This window comes from Schistocerca cancellata, chromosome 4 (genome assembly GCF_023864275.1).
Source record: "Schistocerca cancellata isolate TAMUIC-IGC-003103 chromosome 4, iqSchCanc2.1, whole genome shotgun sequence".
In the NCBI taxonomy this organism is placed as follows: domain Eukaryota; kingdom Metazoa; phylum Arthropoda; class Insecta; order Orthoptera; family Acrididae; genus Schistocerca; species Schistocerca cancellata.
The window spans coordinates 728,967,007-728,987,277 of NC_064629.1; the positions used below are offsets into that span (position 1 = coordinate 728,967,007).

The 20,271-nt window shown below is 38.1% G+C and overlaps 1 protein-coding gene across 2 annotated transcripts in view; it reads left to right on the plus strand.

The window, feature by feature from the left end:
• Positions 1-18,680, plus strand: part of LOC126183817 (uncharacterized) — a 72,642-nt gene extending 53,962 nt beyond the window's left edge. For both annotated transcript variants that reach the window (XM_049926068.1, XM_049926069.1), the window contains 2 exons: positions 9,592-9,768; positions 10,956-18,680. In XM_049926068.1, the coding sequence (XP_049782025.1) occupies positions 9,592-9,768; positions 10,956-13,475 (2,697 nt within the window). In that variant the 3' untranslated portion in view covers positions 13,476-18,680. The remainder of the gene's footprint in view (positions 1-9,591; positions 9,769-10,955) is intronic.
• The last annotated feature ends 1,591 nt before the right edge of the window (positions 18,681-20,271 follow it).

Here is a 20,271-nt window from a genome sequence, read left to right on the forward strand (position 1 = left end):
CAAGTACTGAATCATTGGAAGAATAAAACTTATATGTATTCAGTTAGTTTGTGTTATCAAACAAATGACAACAGCAGCACGGTAATGATGCTTTGGAAGGATAATAAGTTGTCTAAGTGTGTAAAACATTTTTATCATTTGTCAATGTGTGCCAAAACTATTCTTGCATTAGCCACCTCTTTGACAATAGTTTTGAAGTGATAGGAGTCTATTCTGGCTTTCTCATGCGTGGTACTGCTGGCCCATGAGCAGGGTCTGTGTTAAGGTACCAAAATACTTTGAGGCCTTGCCATATTAATAGCAGTTACATGTTGGAATATACATTTGTATACCATTTTCCAATATTGTTTCCGACAAAATCAGACCCAATTGATGTGGTTACAGTTTGTTCTAGTGCTTCAATTTCAGCAATCAGATTGGAAGCACTTGGAAGCTGACAAATTCGTAGTATTGGTTACAGGTCCTAGTGAGGCTTTAGTGCTAGGTACCTGTACTATTCCAGCTACTTCTTGGTTTTGAGCAGCACTAGCCTGTGAAGAACTCACACATGATGACCCTGCCGTAGATTTTGGTGTCTCGCAAGAAACTTTCACAAACTTTAGTATAGTCCATTCATTTTTTTCTCATACTTTCCCCCTTGGCTTTCGTCTTATTTCAGTTTGATGCTCCTTTCTCTCATACCCTTTTCCTGGGTTGATGGGGGTATAACAACACAAAGCCATGATTGAAATAAAAAATAATCCTACCACGAACATGTGGCATGTGCATAAAATTAAATTACATATAGTTCAGTATGTTCAAATGAATGAACAACTTTCTACATAGGTAAAATACAAGTAGTATATTTGTTTAGGCAAAATCTTATAACTGTATTTTAAACCAGTTCCACTTGTCCAAGTACCTGTGTAGTCCCAATGACAGTACAGTTATCTGATGCTGCACAGACAGGATTATCCACCCCAGCTGCTCTCTGTTGCCTTGCACATCTGTGCTTTCCGTGGCCCCCTCTGCACAGCACTCATTACGCCACTGCACTTCCCCACCTCTTTTTCCTGTTTTAAATACGAAGACAGTGTTCAGGAATGAATGGATCAATTGACAAGTGTGACACGTGATGGTGCTGAAGAATCTATCTCAAAGTCCTCAAATCACCTTAAGAGACAAACATGCTCTTCTTTGTAATAAGTGTCACTGTGCAATTAGGCAAGGCGTTTAGCTCTGTAATGATGGTTTAAATGCAGACTGACTGTATTCGGAGAAACTCAAATCTTCTCAAATCACAAGGGCAAATGCATGAAGGAAAATTGGAGTACAAAAGGAGGTCATGCCAAGAGTTTGCATTCGCTAAATCAATCTGCTAACTTCAGAAAAGTAAGGGAAACTTCCAGGAGTATACATGATAGAATTAGAAGTTGACCAGTAATTGTTTACACAGATGTGTTTCTCCGAAAAAGTTCCAGAGATATCATTCTGATAAAATGTATTGGATCTAATGGTAACAAATAGATCTCACCTCTTTGAGGATGTTCTCATTGAATCTGGTATCATTGACCGTGAGGCGGTTGTAGCAACAAGGATTACCAAAGTACAAAAGGGAAATAAAACAAGTAGAAAGATTTGTTTGTTCAATAAACTAGATACAGAGATAGTAGTGTTGTATCTCAGTGAGCAATTTTGAAACATTTAACTCTCCACTGGAGCATGTAGGAGAATTGTGGCTCAAGTTGAAAACAACAGTTGATAATGCACTGCTGAGTTGGAATCACATCGGGCGAAGTGGCCATGCGGTTCTAGGCGCTGCAGTCTGGAACCGCGAGACCGCTACGGTCACAGGTTTGAATCCTGCCTCGGGCATGGATGTGTGTGATGTCCTTAGGTTAGTTAGGTTTAACTAGTTCTAAGTTCTAGGGGACTAATGACCTCAGAAGTTGAGTCCCATGGTGCTCAGAGCCATTTGAACCATTTTTGAGTTGGAATCGGGAGAATCTGCAATAAAACTTTCTTAAGATTTTGGGATAGGCTTACAAAAATAGTAAGAGACTTGAAGGAATACAAAGAAAAGCTGTTAACTTTTATACTAAAGTTGACAGCCAAGTTGGACCATCCCTGCATGTGTGCCTGAAAACCTCAGCTTATGCTAAACTACATGAAGCCTACTCATGTGATTCAAGCAGAAGAGAGCAGAAGTTCCCGTATCTGGTCCAAAGTTAATAGAAAAACTCTGAAGTTTGAAGGAAAGTTTAATGCCTCACCAGGGTAGTGACTCAGGTTAAACATTTCTTTGGAATTTGAGAAACTACTGTCTGGAGCAAGAAATTTAGTGCCATCGATGATGAAGCTTATGTTTTTGTATGCTGAATTCTTTGGTTACATTGAACAGTATTATTTTCTCCATAAGTCTAGTAAAAAAAGGCTAACTGTTATTTTGTGCACAAATTCAGCAGGTGAATTCAAGCCATTCATTATTGGCAATTTATAAAAACCATGTTTCATCCAAGGAATAATGAAATTATCAGTTAATTACATTCATTATATGAGAGTCTGAATGGATACTACTATCTTCAGAGATTGGTTCCATTCCATGTTTTTCTTGTTGTGTGTACATATTTGAAGTGAAAGGTTTGACAGAGAGAGGTGTAGTTTTATTGTACAAGGCACCCTGCCATTCTGCGGTAAATGTACTTGTTTTGGATGATGGAATGGTTTTTGTATGTGTCATCCAAAAAAATGGTTCAAATGGCTCTGAGCACTATGGGACTTAACAGCTGTGGTCATCAGTCCCCTAGAACTTAGAACTACTTAAACCTAACTAACCTAAGGACATACACACATCCATGCCCGAGGCAGGATTCGAACCTGCGACCGTAGCAGTCGCGCTGTTCCGGACTGCACGCCTAGAACCGCGAGACCACCACGGCCGGCTGTGTCATCCACCTTTTGTTAAGTCACTTATGCTGCCAATAGACCAAGATGTGATTATGGCTGTGAAACACTTAGAGTTGAATTTTATGAAACAGCTTTTGCAAAAAAAAAAGTCTGGATATTCTCTGTTTCTAGAAATTCCTGTACATGCTTGTTTGCTATTCATAGTATTTGTAAGGCTTGAACTTAACATTAGCTCCCGTGTGGAAGAAAATTCCAACACACTCCACCAACAGTGCCTTTGAAGACTGCAGTGGTGAGGGATGTGGTACTGTTAGTCATCTGATGTAGTGACGAAAACATTCACAAGTGGTAGAATAGTGATGCCTATTAACTTGGATTTGTGTGTCCAAGTTGTGAGGTTATAGTGAACAAAGTGTCTTCTATAGATGAGAGCGTAGATGAGGTGATTGAGGTACGCATTATCACCCACATTCGGGGCACTGAAATGTGTCAGTCTGTTATTGGAATATACAGGACAGAATTTAACAATACTAACATTTTGACTCTCCAGAAAATGAGAACCACAATTAGGAAAAAAAATGTAAAACAGAAACAAAAAAGTTGTTTTAATAGCAATTTTGTAAGTAAGTTGTCTGTTTCTGGTGAATTATGTGTAAGTAATGCAGTGAGCTCTTAACTGTCATATGTAGTACATTTTGAAATATAGTAATTAGCAGTTTCCAATGGGAACATGTGTGTTTTGGATTACCCACATTTTTCAGTAAGGTGTACAGTCTTTGGTCTGCATTAACCCAGATAATTATGAGATTGTTGGATAGTGGGATTACTCACCAGCCTGCTTGCTAAACAAACTCAGAATAATGTTGGGAATTCAATTGTTTCTCAGACTATGTTTTTAAATCTGTGTTATATTACAACTGAATGCCACAACTATGTTCTTGAACATCATGATTATACTAATATGTTTACACAGAGAGAGACCCTTTGCTGCTCTATTCTTTTCCTTGATTGTTTCAACAATAATATCTTGTCTATAGGACTGAGGCCACCATTGTACACAGATACACTATATAAATAAACACTATCCATGAAAGAGTGCATTCCCTGAATGTGTCCTCAAGTTTGACTTCTCGAACAGATTAAGTTTTTGATAAAGAAGTACTTACGGCCGAAAGGGCACTGGAGTGGATGACATATTATGCCACAAAATTACTTCTCTGCTTCAACTTGAGTGCCATTCAGCATCTCCAGTTGATGTACACAGCAGAGAGGAAATTGTGTATCCTACAGAACTATCTTATCTCTGCTATGGAAATGGAGTCTCATTCAGCTGGGTGAAAAGGTAGATTGTTATGCAAGAAAATTATCACAAATAGAACAGCTGGCGATGTGGTGTTTTCACTGAGCAAAACATTTTGCTGTCATTGTTCAAATTCTAGATACTTAAACAACATCCATGATATGGCTCAGTGGGTAAGTGGCAAACTAAAAAGGCAAAAGTCCAGAGTTAGATCCCTGGTCAGTCCTAGGATTTATCAGTTTTTTTTTTACCCTGAAAAGAATTTGTTAATGCGAAAAATACACAATCTTTTGTGTTTCACACTAAACTATCCATCTTGCAATAAACCAGCTATCATTACGATATGCTTGATAAGATTTCTCCAAAACATATTTTTCAGTTAGCGTATGTTGCATGTAGATCTGATTTCTTGAGTTAAGTGCATATACAGCCAGTGAGAAACATTTTTATTGTGTTACCAAAGTGTTAATCTTAACCAGTGGCATTTACCATCATAATACCATGATTTGTTCAAAGTGTCAGGTAAAAACTGTCATGTGACTCTACATTAAATTATACACACATCAAAAAAAGTTTTGCATCATCCCGGTTCCCAGAACTGCTGAAGATAGACGTTGACTGTGGATATTGTATCACAGACACCGTCCCTTTGACTGTTCAGAGATGTCACTAAACCCGCCCAAAGATGTAAACAATCATACATGAGCAGCACCTATTAGATGGAGGGGTCCGACAGTCGAACAGTTCCAGTCATTCCACCAGGAAGGAGGTACACAGCTCATGTTGTCTGTAGTCCAACCATGCCTAGATGGTCAATACTGTGGTTCGATTGCATCTGCATTGTTAGTTTGTGCCAGGAAGGGCTCTCAAGAAGAGAAGTGTCCAGGCATCTCGGAGTGAACCAAAGCGATATCGTTCAGACATGGAGGCGTTACAGAGAGACAGGAACTGTCTATGACGTGCTTCGCTCAGGCCGACCAAGGGCTACTACTGCAGTGGATGATTGCTACCTCCGGATTATGGCTCGGAGGAACCCTGACAGCAATGCCACCATGTTGAATAATGCTTTTCATGCAGTCACAGGACATCGTGTTATGACTCAAACTGTGCGCAATAGGCTGCATGATGCACACCTTCACTCCCGAGATCCATGGCGAGGTCCATCTTTGCAACGACAACACCATGCAGTGCAATACAGATGGGCCCAAAAACATGCCAAATGGACCGCTCAGGACTGGCATCACGTTCTCTTCACCAATGAGTGTTGCATATGCCTGCAACCAGACAATCATTGGAGACATGTTTGGAGGCAACTGGGTCAGGCTGAATGCCTTAGACACACTTTCCAGCAAGTGCAGTAAGGTGGAGGCTCCTGCTGTTTTGGGGTGGCATTATGTGCGGCTGACGTATGCCACTGGTGGTCATGGAAGGCGCCATAATGGCTGTATGATATGTGAATGCCATCCTCCGACAGGTAGTGGAACCATATCGGCAGCATAATGGCGAGGCATTCGTCTTCATGGATGACAATTCGCGCCCCCATCGTGCACGTCTTGTGAATGACTTCCTTCAGGATAACGACATCACTTGACTAGAGTGGCCAGCATGTTCTCCAGATGCCTGGGATAGATTGAAAAGGGCTGTTTATGGACAACATGACCCACCAACCACTCAGGGATCTACGACGAATTGCCATTCTGGAGTGGGACAATCTGGACCAACAGTGCCTTGATGAACTTGTGGATAGTATGCCATGACTAATAAAGGCGTGCATCAGTGCAAGAGGATGTGCTGCTGGGTATTAGAGGTACCAGTGTGTACAGCAATCTGGGCCACCACCTCTGAAGGTCTCGCTTGTATGGTGGTACAACATGCAAATGTGTGGTTTTCATGAGCAGTAAAAAGGGCAGAAATGATGTTTATGTTGATATCTATTCCAATTTTCTGTACAGGTTTCGGAACTCTCAGAACTGACATGATGCAAAACTTTTTTCGATGTGTGTATAACTCAACAAAGTATGTAATAATATCTAAAGCACTAAGTACAAGAACTCCCACACCTCCCCATTCTCCCCCCACCAACCACGATTGCCGCCACGACCACCACCACCACCACGACACCCTTTTATCGAATGCCTTAGACTACATTAATACGTGAAGTGATCATCTTAAAATGCACACTTTCAGAAAACAGAAAGTTGAAAGAGTATTTTCAAGGAGAAAAGTAATACTTCAATTTGCTGTGAGGCACCTTTAATGTACATTTTATGTAAAATGTTGATTATACACTGATGGAACAAATTGCAACACCAACAAATAATTAACATAGAGTAATGACATTTCAGGAATACATTTGTCTAGATAACCTATTTTAAATGATTGACATTGCAAGATCACAGGTTAATGTAAGCATGAGATAAGCCATTGCAAATGTGAAATGCTGGTACATTAATAGCCAGTGTAATCACCAGAATGTTGAAAGCAAGCATACAGACGTGCACGCATTGTGTTGTACAGGTGCTGGATTTGAGTTTGTGGAGTTCTATGCCTGTTGCATGTGCTTCTTCAGTACAGGGATAGTTAATGGTGTCCATGGACAAAGCTGAAGATATCGTTTGCTGTGTTTCATGTGTTTATGGAATATACCGTTGGCTGTTATATGTGGTCAATGTGAGACAGATCTGCTGATCGTGCAGGCACTCTGTAGAGCATACTGGGTTACAGCAGTAGAAGGTTTGGAAGCACCTCCTGGAATGCTGTTCACGAATGGCAGCACAACAGGTGAATAACCAGATTGACATACAAATTTGCCAAATTTGCAGTCAGCGTGTGTGAGATTACCACAATAGTGCTCTTGTTGTCATACAAAATTGTAACCTAGACCATAACTCCAGGTGTAGGTCCAGTGTGTCTAGCACACAGAAAGGTTGATACAGGCCCTAAACTGGTCGCCTCATAACCAACACATGGCCATCACTGGCATCAAGGTAAAATCAGCTTTCATCAGAAAACACAGTGGACCTTAACCCTACCCCCCAATGAGATCTTGCTCGACACCACTGAAGTCTCAAATGGCGGTGGTTTGGGGTCAGTAGAATGTACACTACAGGGTGTCTGGCTCAGAGCTGTCCTTGAAGTAACCAATTTGTAACAACTCATTGTGCCACTGTGATGCCAACTACTGCTCAAATTGTTGCTGCAGATGCAGTACAATGTGCCAGAGCCATACTCCGAACATGATGGTCTTTCCTCTTGGTAGCGCCACATGGTTGCCTGAAACCAGGTGTTCTCATGACCACTGCTGCCAGTAATCATGTACAGTGGCTGTGTTCCTGCCAAGTCTTTCTACAGTATCATGGAAGTAACTTCCAGCTTCTCATAGCCCTATTACATGACCTCAGTCAAACTTCGTGAGGTGTAGTAATGGAGTCTTCGTCGCCTTAAAGGCATTTGTGACTAACATCAACCCACCACATCCCATCTCAAAGGTAACTAATGTTCATGGCTGTTACAGCATGTATTTAAAGCAAACCTGATTTGTATCCTCATAGTGGTGCTACTAGTGCCATTCTTATGTGAATGACACAAAATTTGAATAGACATCATCTTTGAGATGTAGAAACATGCCTGCCAACTTTTGTTTATGTTGCACAACTCCTTTTTTTGTGTTGTGATTTTTTCCGTCAGTGTAATTAAAATTGCATACCATTCTCAATAAAAGTAACAAGTTCATCAGCTCTTGTACCGTATTTTGTAAAATATGGTTATTGGAGGTAACTCATCAAATAATGCCCAACACATATGCGCAGTGTCATTAAATGTTTTAAATAATTTGTCAAATGTCTCATTCTGTGGTGTCTTGTTTCACTCTTCCTTTACATACATTTATTACTTGAAGGATAAAAGAAAGTCCTTGTAGACACTACTTATTTCAAAATCTAATCCACACCTTGCCTCACCTGGCAGTCATTAACTTTTTAAAATAAATTGTTATCAATAAAATCACATGTATTCAATCTTGCTACTACACAAAAATATAATATTTTCCAAATGTAACGCCAAAAATATTTGGAAGTTGTAACATTCGGTTTGTCTCATTGACAATCGATAAGAAGCGCTGGACATATGTTATTGAATGTTTGTGTTCACGTGACAAAGTGTTTGAGTCCTTTGCTTGCCTTTGAAAAGACTGTATGAGAATGCCATCAGAATTAGACCACCATGGCACTTGCCATAGCACTTTGGTCACACTGCTTTATCATATTTGATAGTAAAGTGTTAAAAATCTTCTTTGTGGTATCATCCATTTTGGGTATCCTTTGGATTTTACATTAAATAATCACTTTTTTATAAAAAAAAAAGTATTGCTACCTCTACTTAAAGTGTGAGTAGCAATTACTCAGAAAGCTGTGTTATTCTCCTGTATTCGGCTGGTAGTTGCCACACTGTAAAGCGTACAAAGATTATATTGGCCCATTTGGTCAAATGTTTGAAAATGACTGACTTTGAGGAATGTTGCAGGGTTATTGTGATTTGCTGCTGGTTTTACTTATTTAGTGTATGTTGTCCTGTATCTGAATTGTTTTTATTGTGAAGACTTCTGGTTTTTTGGTTGTCTGACACTTCATATGGAAATAAAGGTTTGTTTCTATCCAGACTGTTGGTGGCTTTTAATACCTCCCATCACGGGGGACTGTGTTCTGTTTGTATGTGTAAGTCTTATTTGTATGTTGCTGTGGCTTATTTGTTGGTGATGTTTTTGTGCACAGTAATACACTGAACGGTCTTGTACTGAATGTGCTTTTTGACACAGCTGATCATTATTTTATATGTAGGGTTATATTCTTTTAAATGTGTTTCTGCCATGAGAGTAAATACTGTGCCGCATGTTGTGTTGCACAGGCAGAGTGCATTATTGTAAATGTATTTATTGAAGAACTTGCGTCTGTTAATGTTTCTTGGGTATGAATCTGGAGTGGTCATGGGTTAAGGGAAGACTGTTGTGATAAAGGTCAACTTGAGTCCATTTGATCTAATCACAGTGAACATAATATCATTTTCAGTAGTCAAATAAATGACATTTTTATTGAATCTTAGTTGTGCCATTATGTACAAATGCCAATGACAAATAACTGTTGTCGATTTACAAAGTCTACATATTTTATCAATAAGGGGTGCAAATTTAGATAACAGTACAAGCTGGAATATATCTGTTGGTGAAATATTGCATTCGATTGCTGGTTGGAATTGTTCAGTAACTCATATTGTGTCCATGATGTAAAGGTTGTCAGATTACAGTACTTAAAATGTTTTTGTAACTGGTTGATAGTACTTGTCAGTAACATATTTATATTAATTTGAGCAATAAAATGTAGTTCTTACTTTCACAAACTATGTATTTCCAGCCAGTGAAGCGTTACCTGAGGTGCCCAGCTGCAGTAACGGTGCGTCATTTACAGAAGCTGATAAGAGCAAAATTTGGGCTAAGGGAAGAACATATTGTTGAAATTTTGTATCTAAATGAACCCCTTGATGAAGATTTTACACTGATGGATGTTGCTTATATCCATAACTGGTGCAGAGTAAGTAGAGTGTTTTTTATCATTTTTGAAAGCTTTTTTATTTATTAATTGTAGAGCATTAAATTTGCTAGTAGTTTTCCCAATGGCTTTTGGCAAGTGATCTATGTTCCTTTCAAGTCTGAGAGTTCTGAGATGCTCCACTATATGTTTGGTACCACCTTTCTTTTCATGTGTTCAGCTGTTGCGGTATGACCCAAGATTTCATAAATTCCAAATTGTTTCTCGGCACATGTATGACAAGATGCAAAGTGTAGTATTTTTGTCATGTTTTAAATAAAAGACAAAATGCATTGTACATACTTTGAAGTGTGCCTTTAGTGTACAACCTTCAGGTCACAAACTTAATAGTATTTTTCATTATTGGGGGAAGGGGTGCACTTCGTGGTGGTGCTTGGTTTTGAGTGTGCTTAACACTGTGAGATGATGATGTTATAGGAAGCAGATTTTTATATCACAGAACTGACCCACTACTGTCTTTCAGGGACAGTTGTTCTCTCTCTCTCTCTCTCTCTCTCTCTCTCTCTCTCTCTCTCTATCCCCCTCCCCCCCCCCCTCTCTCTCAGTAGTATATTGATATGAGTATGAAAAGATATTTGCTATTCACCATATAGTGGAGATGCTGAGTCGCAGATAGGCACAACAAAAAGACTGTCAGAAAATAAGCTTTTGGCCAACAAGGCCTTAATAGGAAATAGACCACACACACACAAAACTCTCATGCACATGACCACTGTCTCTGGCTGGGCTCAGCAGGCAGAGACTGTGGTCATGTGTGTGAGAGTTGCGTTTGCTTGTGTGTGTGTGTGTGTGTGTGTGTGTGTGTGTGTGTGTGTGTATTTCCAATGAAGGCCTTGTTGGCTGAAGGCTTACTTTCTGACAGTATTTTTGTTGTGCCTATCTGCAACTCAGCATCTCTGCTATATGGTGAGTAGCAACTATCCTTTTCATAATATTGTCACATTCCGTCCTGGATTTTCCATTATTTAGTATACTGATATTTGTCAAAAGGCTTCTCATAATCCATATCCTTCCTTATTTATAGGCTTTGACTTCTTCTGTGTTGGTTGTATTGTGCTCTTCTAGTTGTTCTGTCGGAGAAAAAATGTGACACTGTATGATGATTGTTAATTTGATATTGTAGAATAGAATAATTTTATACAGATTCTAGCAAGTCTTTATTGTTTCAGAAGGGCCTGATGAATTTGAGATATCGAATTTTTGAAAGCTGTGCTAAGAGGTTGAAAATAGATTACGGTCTGCAAGTAGAAAAAGAAGATAGCAAAGAACTAGATTTAGTTTGTGATGATGAACAAAATGGTACCAAAGATAATTTGCAAAACAAAGATGCAGAATGTGAGTTTTCTTCTTTCAGCCAACCACCTAATAATTTGGTGGAATGTGAGGACACTTCAAATGGTGATGTGCTGCAGAAAAGTGATGTATCCAGTTGGAAGGAAGTGCAGATACAAATAAGTGAAAGTGGTGTAATGAGTATCACAGATATCACTTCAGGCAACCAGGAGTTGTCATTAGAAAACATTGTGTCTACATTGAAAACAAGTGATGATGTTTTGGTGAATTCAGTTGAGGTTTTCTTCTCGGAAAGCTATGGACCAGTGGTTAATGGTTCAGGAGATACTAATAACCAGAGTGATAAAAATTTGTTGTGTAAAAGAGTTACAGACAATTCAGGTTCTTCAGAAATAGGATCCCTGGTTGACACAACATTTGCAACTTCCAATTTACTCCTCCCTGACTTAGCAGAACCTCAATATCTTCATAAAACCCTTGATTTAAAGGAAGATGTCAGTGATAGGAAAGAGGTTACTAAGTTCTGTGATTCACCAGTTATAACAGATAACAAAAAATCAGATGCTGGTGTAGGTCTTGTGTCACTTCCTGAATCACATTCCTCTCTTGACTACAACTATAGCATTGACAACTCAGTTTATCAGGCTGTGCCACATTCAGAAAGTTTTCACACACACTGCTTATTACAAAAAGATACATACTCTAAGCAGGAAAAGTCTATTAAGGATCAAATTCTGAAGGGACATGAGAAGCAAAATTTTGCTACCCCCACAGTGACGTGCAGCTCAAGAAGAAGTACATATGCAAATTCTCCTGTTGGATATAAGACACTGAAAACTCCACCAAAAAGTTGGAATCCTAGTCTTTCACGTCTTAGTTATCTTTCCTCCAAGACGAATTCTTTGTTTCAAGAAAGAAGTGACCCCATTAAAAAAACAGATTCCATGAATGCTACATCACCAGATGTCTTACAGTCTTCTCAGTGCTCAGATAAGTTATTGAAAGAAGTTGGTGGCAGTAACAATACAACTGTAGCAAAACCACCACGCTTTTTTAAAATGCGCAATATGCCTCGATTTTTGGGAAATCCAGCTTCTGGTGTTAAACGTATGTTTCAGGTTGTGTCACCTGGTGGCCAGAAAAATGATGGTATGAGAACCCCATACTTGAGTCAGCTTCCAACTAAACAAAATAACATACAGCTTGTCAAATTGAACAGCAAACCGCCAAGTCAGCCATTTACAGGTAAAAATGGTTCTCCTCCTTTCACTCTTTCACCATCTACAAGGACTCATGTAGATTCGAATAAATTTGTAATGCCTGGCTTTTCTACTTATCAGAAGAATTTGCTACAGTATTCTGAATTTCAAAATGTTTCTCCAAGAAGTGGAATAGGTTCCAAAAATATATCTCCAAGTGGAACTACTGATAAACATATTAGTTCTGTGAGTGTACCATGTGCATCTGAATCAGTGCCAACAAGTATGTCTCTATCAAAGACTCAGAACTCTCATATTTCACCCAATGCAGTACAGCTGCTCTATGGAACTTTACCTCCAGTTTCAGCCCCAGTTGCTACTGTATCATCTCTCATTCAGCTTCATGATGATTTTCATATGCAGTCTCCTCCTCTAAAACATTACAGTCCTCTTTCATCACCTGTTGATACCTTTGCTAATCCACGACATCAGCAGAGGCAAGGTGTTTCAACTTCCATTGAAAAGGAACAACAAAATCCAGCACTACATGGTCAGCCTCTTGCTGGAACAGTTGCACTACAGGGTCCCCCAGAGACAGAGCAACAGCAGAATATAAACAAAGATCTTTCAATTGCTCACAATAACAGTAATGACAGTAATAGTTGTAGAACTGTGCCAGCTTCCGATCAGCATAAACTTTCAGTGAGCAGGATAATTGGAACAGTGCAGCCAAAATTTTCACCCCAATCTTCTTCCTCAGAAGATGATAAGCAGGCAGCTAAAGTCAACACAGATAGCACAAGAACAGCCCAAAATTGTGCTGTCTGTGTTATTGAGGAAACATACGTTCCACAGGTTTCCAACTCTACCACTGTTACTGCAGGGAGTGCAGATACAATTAACTATCCTGGATTAACAGGAAAGTTGTCAGTGTCAGAAAGTAGTTGTACTGATTCTAATTCAGAGACTAATTTGAAAGGGAGGTGTGATTCAGACCACATTACTCTTGATTTACAGTGTGAACAACCTCAAAATTCAGACACTTCAAGCAGTGGCCTTAGTTCAGGACTTTGTGATGGTGGTTTAAAAGGTACTGAGAAACCTGTGGAAGTATTGACAACAAATAATAATACAGAATTTTTTAATAAAGAAACTTACGTACATTGTGGTGAAAAGGAAATTATTCCAAGTGTATAATGTGTTTGTCATTTTTAACAGTTTCTTATGAACTGTGTTTTTACACATTGTTGTGCAATAGAATGGTTTGTTTGTTTTTGTTACCATTTTAAAATTTTGCTGCGGGATACTCACAAGTCCAAGTAATATAATTGTGATCACAGATTGACCTTATTGCAGAGTGTGTATTGTACAAATTATGTTTTTAACAGGAAATTTGTTGTTGAGATTGGAAATGAAATTTTAAGAAATTATCATATTTAAATTGTTGAGAGAGAAAAGAAACAAGCTAATGTCTAAAATGATAAGAGATTTATAGCTCTTATTGTCTATTGTTAATTAATGAATACATAAGTTTGTTGTTTATTTGAAAATACTTTACTGATGCTAAAGTAAAGATGGTAATTTTTTAATATTGTAAATCTCATTACATTGTGTTCTGCTTCTAATGAGTGAAGTTTATATATTACCTTTAGCAGAATATTTTGTTTTATGCAGTCATTCTTATTTTGAGTGCCTTGGAAACTGGAATAGAACATTCATGTATTACTCAACAAAGCAAAGTGTGGGCCTGGTCTTTACTTCTACTATAGTGATGTATAAGTAAGAAGGCAGGTGTATGATGCATTGTACTCAGTCAGAGACGGAGAATTCTTTGCAGCATCACTAGTGTGTTGTCAGCCCTGATGGTCTAGTGGTAAAATGAATATCTGGAAACTGAAAGGTAACAGTTTCAAATCCCAGCCAGAGTACAGAATGTTTCAGTCTCCCTTGAACGTAGCCTTCACCTCTCAGTGATACTAAGATTTGCCACAAACAACATGTTTCAGATTCCCAAATAAACTGTAGGTCCCCTTTTCCTGGTAGGCTTACTGAGGTAGATTAGACACATGCAGGCTGCTGAATGTTGTCCAACTGAAATGCTTGCTCCAGCCATTGATCCCAACCGATTTTTTAAAATATTATTATGATTATTATTGTTACTACTACTACTACTACTACTAGTAGTAGTAGTAGTAGTAGTAGTAGTGCCACCACCACCACCACCACCACCAGCCATGGTAGCCGAGCTGTTCTAGGCACTTCAGTCTGGAACCGGGCGACTGCTATGGTCACAGGTTCGAATCCTGCCTCGGGCATGGATGTGTGTGATGTCCTTAGGTTAGTTGGGTTTAAGTAGTTCTGAGTTATAGGGGACTGATGACCTCAGGTGTTAAATCCCATAGTGCTCAGAGCCATTTGAACTGCCATTACAAACACCACCAATGTGGTTGTCAAATACCACATGCTGTAGCCATTGCGTAGCCTGGTAACTGATAGTGATAGAGTAAACATCACACCAGGACAACATGTCTTACTTGTGACTGTCTGTAGGTCAATATATATGTTTGGAAAACTATCTCTGCTGCTTCGTAACATTTTTGCTTTGTGCCATCCATAATGAGTACTACAGAGAATTAGTACCTTCACCACATTTAAACGAATAAGGAAATCAATACTATACGTTGTACAGGCACCTCGAAGCACATGCTGCAGACAAACATAGCAGATTGACACTCGTAGCTGGAGTGTTGTGTGATGTATTGCTTTTGCCTTTAGACACTGTGCATTGCCTCACCACCTGAGTTCTTATATGTACATCACTAAAAGTTTGATCATGTGTCAGGATATAGTCACGTTAAAGTGTAAAGTGGTGCTTGCTACTAAGTTTTAGTTTAAGCATACAAAGCAATAACGTAAAAAATTCCATGGACTGCCATGGCAGATTGTTGTTAATGTTAATTGAAGACAGGAAGAAGAGTTCCATCGAAAATGAGACATAATATGTTTCAAAATTACTGAAATATTATAAGGTAGTTGCATGTAAAATAATAACTGAGTATTTCATGCATAGGTGAGTGTTATTAGAGTATCTTCTCCAAATAGGAAGGAAAGAAGGTGAAAATGTTTAATCTAAGTGTCCTATAGGTGACATGCACAAAGGTGCTACAAGAGCCTTTTTCTCTTATACTAGGCTGTTCCAGCTGGCACAGGTTGGCGGAGTTGGGTAATCAGTTGATGCTCGGGTAACCTTACAGTCAGGCCATAAAGAGTATGTGATTGAACTGCACTGGCTGAGCACATGTGTGCAGGGTTGGCCAAGCAGATCGTGCGTGTGCAGAACACATGTAAGAGGGTCATCTGACAGGTAGTCTAAGCTGTATGTATCTGCCCATGAGCCCAATGAGGGGTGCCCTTATTCCATGGGAATGTGTAGGAACAGCATATCTTGTACTATTAAGCATAGATTTTGTTGCACAGTGTGAGGAAAGAACCAATCAGATAAATTATTACGCCAGTGTGATACTATTACAAAAGGTGCCAGAATAGGTGGTTAGCCAAGTGCCAACAGTTCAACACAATTATCAAACTGAGCTTTTATGATGAAACTAAGAGTCCATAAGGCAAATAATTTCTGTTGAAATGTGGATTCACAAATTTCACAGTAATCAGTGCTGGTGAACTGGCAGTATCTGATACTGTTGTCAAACAGATTGTTACAAAAGTGTTAGATGATTACTGAAGGACACGTGCTTTGACTAATAATGAAACCTTAAAATGCTTTAACATCAGATAATGTGTACCAGTGAAGAACCTTCATTATTATTTATGGCTGTTTCAACAAAAGACTGCTTCATGATCACAGATGACAAAACTCTTGAGATTGCAATAAAAAATAACATACATGATTTTTCTATAGAAGGTATGGACAGCAGAGAAAGTCTCTTTGTTTTCTTCTTGTAACTTGACAGTCATTTTAGCGATCATGTATTCGATTAGTGATAGAGCACCCTCCACTTAACAATACCGCATCTTATGTGTTGTTCCCCCCCTCCCCCCTCTTCCCAACTCTCTCCACCCCACACATCCCCTCCCCCACATCTGTAACAGTGAGGGTTTTAGCATTCTGGCCGGGACCACAGCTAGCCTTGTTGGGTAATAACCAGATCAGTTTTTGATGCACCACTTGATCACTTAAAAAGGTAATTTTTTACTATAGAAAATGACTGTTAAAGTTGTGGAGTTAAATGCGTAAAGATTTTAACAAACTTTAGCAAATCATGTAATGTCAGTATTTTTGATATTTCTGGCAGGGATGAAGGAATGTGGGATTAATGTGTAAAATGCTGTTGGGAGTGGTGGAGGTTGGGAATAGATGATTAAATAAATGTAATTACATTAAATCATTTTTTGCAGATATCACATACAAATTTTGTGGGTAGATGTCACAGCAGCTAAGACATTCAGGTACCTGAGAAGTAAGAAATTTTAATTTGGTAAAGAGGTGGTACAAGTAGTAGCTTTGATAGTAAAGACACCCTATTATGAGCAGATCTTAAGACTGAAATGCTGACTGGTTCTATTAAATATTTTGAAACAAATCACTAATAAAATGTCATTTACATTGTGGCAGCTAATGGAGCAGCATACCTCTGAGAGACCACCTTCTTTTTAGATATGAACTAGGAAACACATGGGGAAACTAGAAGACTCTCATTTGGCTTTAATTGCTGGGTATTTTAGCTATGAAATTCTGTATCAAATTCAACTGAAAGTAGCAACAGTGTGCTCAGATTCTTGATATAACGTATTTTGATGCAAAGAAGATGTTGTGAATAACATTAAAAATCTGGACAAAATCTGTAATCTTGGTTGAAATGGAGGTAAGGTGAGAAGTCATAGATAAATAAGAAAGCTATTAAAAGTCGGTAATTTTATGGCCAGCAGAAAGTGTCATGCACATTTGCCAGTTATGCTGGTCAGTGCAAATCCTTTCCATACCTGTATCAAAAAATTGAACTCTTTTTATCTGGTGTAAAATGTTACTAGATGAAGTAAATGATGATGTTGTTGTTGTTGTACGTGTTTCGTATGAAGTTGTGTGGTACTTGTACAAAACATTTTTGGGTAGTAAAGAATTTCTATCTTATAGGAAACTATGAATTTTTTTTTCCGAGAATGGTTGTTTCAGTGTCAAAAAGCATGTGGAGTATCATAATTGTTGAACATAATTTATATAGCAATTTTTTTGTGTAATACCTCATATGGAAATTATATTGTGATATAACAGTTTATTCCCAAACCTCTGATGGGATATTTAATGCATGTTTGTTGTAAACGTTTTGTTGAACTTCTTGAAATTGTATTATAATGTTAAGTAGTGTAATTTACCCTACTTGAAATGTTGAGAATCTCTGAACAGTTTTTTTGCACATTTTGTCTGTATATATCACCCCATATTGTAATGTGGAGAATTTTCTTTCTCAGCTCTGTTAAATAAGATAAACAGAAGCCATATTCACAGAAGTGCCTGTTCCAGTAATTTTGCACATAATATTTAGGCATTGTGTGGTACAATCACAAACAGCTAATTTACAAAGTGCCTGTATATTGAGGAAACTTATGATATAACATTGGTTTACTTCTTCAGCTCATATAGCCATACCAGAAAAATAGTGAAAATCACATGCTATTCACATTCCATTTAACTGAATAAATATAATTAATGCATTTGACATCACAGTTGTTTTGCTGAAGCTGAATGCTAACTTTTTTCCTGTAATAAGTTTCTTACAGTGTGTGCCACAAGAATCCTTACACTTCTATTTGTTTTTGTAAATAAAATGAAAATAAAATTGTGATAGCAAAAGATTATATATATATATATATATAAAATAAATGTTGTATATATGGATAGTTTGTATTCACACCCAGAAAATTATAAAGCAATTGTGGTGCTTTGTGATGTACTTTTTAAAAGAAATTTAAAGACTTGTTTTATGTGTCTGGTGTAGATAAAGCTGTTATTTGGAATATCACCATCTTTCCACTGTTAATGTGTGTTGTGTAGGTAATGTACTCGATTTTGAAGGGACCAGAGGTACAAAATTTGTAACTTCAGAGTTTATTTTGGATTGCTTGTGATTTGATTAAAATGTTCTGTCATTAGAACAATTTCCTTTAATTCATATACTGTGATTCACTGAATTTGTATGGAAGTATGCTTACTGTGTACTTGGAGATCTATAGTCTCTCATTCATATTTTAATGGAAAAGAAGGAAAACTTGTGAAATTTTTCATTAATAGTATTCTAGTTGAGTATATATACATACACAATACAAGGTGATTGATGCAGTTTGTATGAGATGTGATCCACAGAATAAAAACATATTGAAAAATGAAAATATTTTATTTCTTGTGTTGTAATACATAAGAACAACAAATTTAAAAATATTTATTTTTTCTATGTTATTCGTATAACATTTGACAGCGAGAAGTAAAGAGGTGACATTGAGCTTCTCGAAGACGTTAATTTTGCTGAAACACTTTTTCTGAAAGTGTCCCTAACGGGTAAGAACAACGTGCTGACATAGTCCTAATAATACTATGGTGGCTAACGTAGATGGTTAAGGCATACGAAAAAACTACTCACTATCATCTCAGGAAAGCTCAAAAGTAATTTTCAAGAATGTGTAAACATTTTAATAATTGAGGTACTTGGGGGTAGATAATGGTAAGCCATAGTAAGTATATTTTACAGTATAGACATTTGAAAGTTCACAAAATTCCATAATACATACTTTAAGGTATTCTTTTCACATGAAACAGAACATTTTTAACTACTGCTCGTAGCAAAAAACATTTGAGTGTAGGGAATACATATAATTTTGTGCCGTGTCAGTTTAGATCACCGAAGTTTCAGTGCCAACATTTGGCTTCACTGATCACAATTCCCATCACTCTCAGTGTAACCTAAGATACTGTCATCAATTAATTCTGGTTCATTAATGTGCTCTGTGTCTTGGTACTGAGTCAGGGATAAATAATATCCGTGATGCACCGCAGGTATATAGGGAAGCAAGTGCATGACTTCAGACAGTTTCTTATGCTGTAGAGGATAGATATTTTGATGTTAAGGTCATAATCCAAGATGTCTGTATTGGATGGCCATGCTTTTTGACATTAATTTCATGTAAGTCTCCATTAACAGTGTGCAACAGGAAAAATGAATCAGGATTTGTGGCCAAAAATTTGAACACAGTAGTATCTAATAGGAGTCATGTGTCACCAGGTATCAAAAATCTGTGTTCAATATCTTCGAGTTTGTCACCACGTACTAGTGACAACTACAGGCATGTAACCGTCCAGTTCTTATTTTTTCCAGCACAGTTATCTTAATAGCATACTATTCTGGAAGCACCGCTGTTCGTCTGGAGAAATTTAAATATACAGCTACATATCACTGCCGCATTTTGTGACATCCTCAGTCCACGTGTACATGTATCTGATGCCTGTTCTACAATCATGCATACCCACATTGTACATCCATAGTTTTTGCGTGTAAAAAGCTGGACCAGCTGTAAGTTTTGGAACAGGGAGGGATTGCTGCAAGTCAACTGAGATGACCACGATACTGGAACGGGTTTGGGCTCTATCAATATCTGCTGCTGTAGTAGCCTGCATTGCCTTTGTTTTCCAGTGCTTTAGTTCTCATTTCTTCTGCAAGTCACTGACTTTTAGTGGCTCGTTGGTTAGGTTGCAACACTTAAATCACAGTATCAAGCTCGTCGCACACTTTACATGTGTCATCTTGAAGCCTATGTTGTTCTGTGCAAAAAATCCGTTTGTACTTACCTTCTGTAACAATGGAAATTTTCTATTCCTCACAGTAGGATAGGTGTAAAGAACTGATTGTCATCTCGCAGTCAAAATAAACCTTTGCTTCTTGTGCCTGCTGTAGTGACTTTGGTGAGTGGATATGCTTCATATATGCTC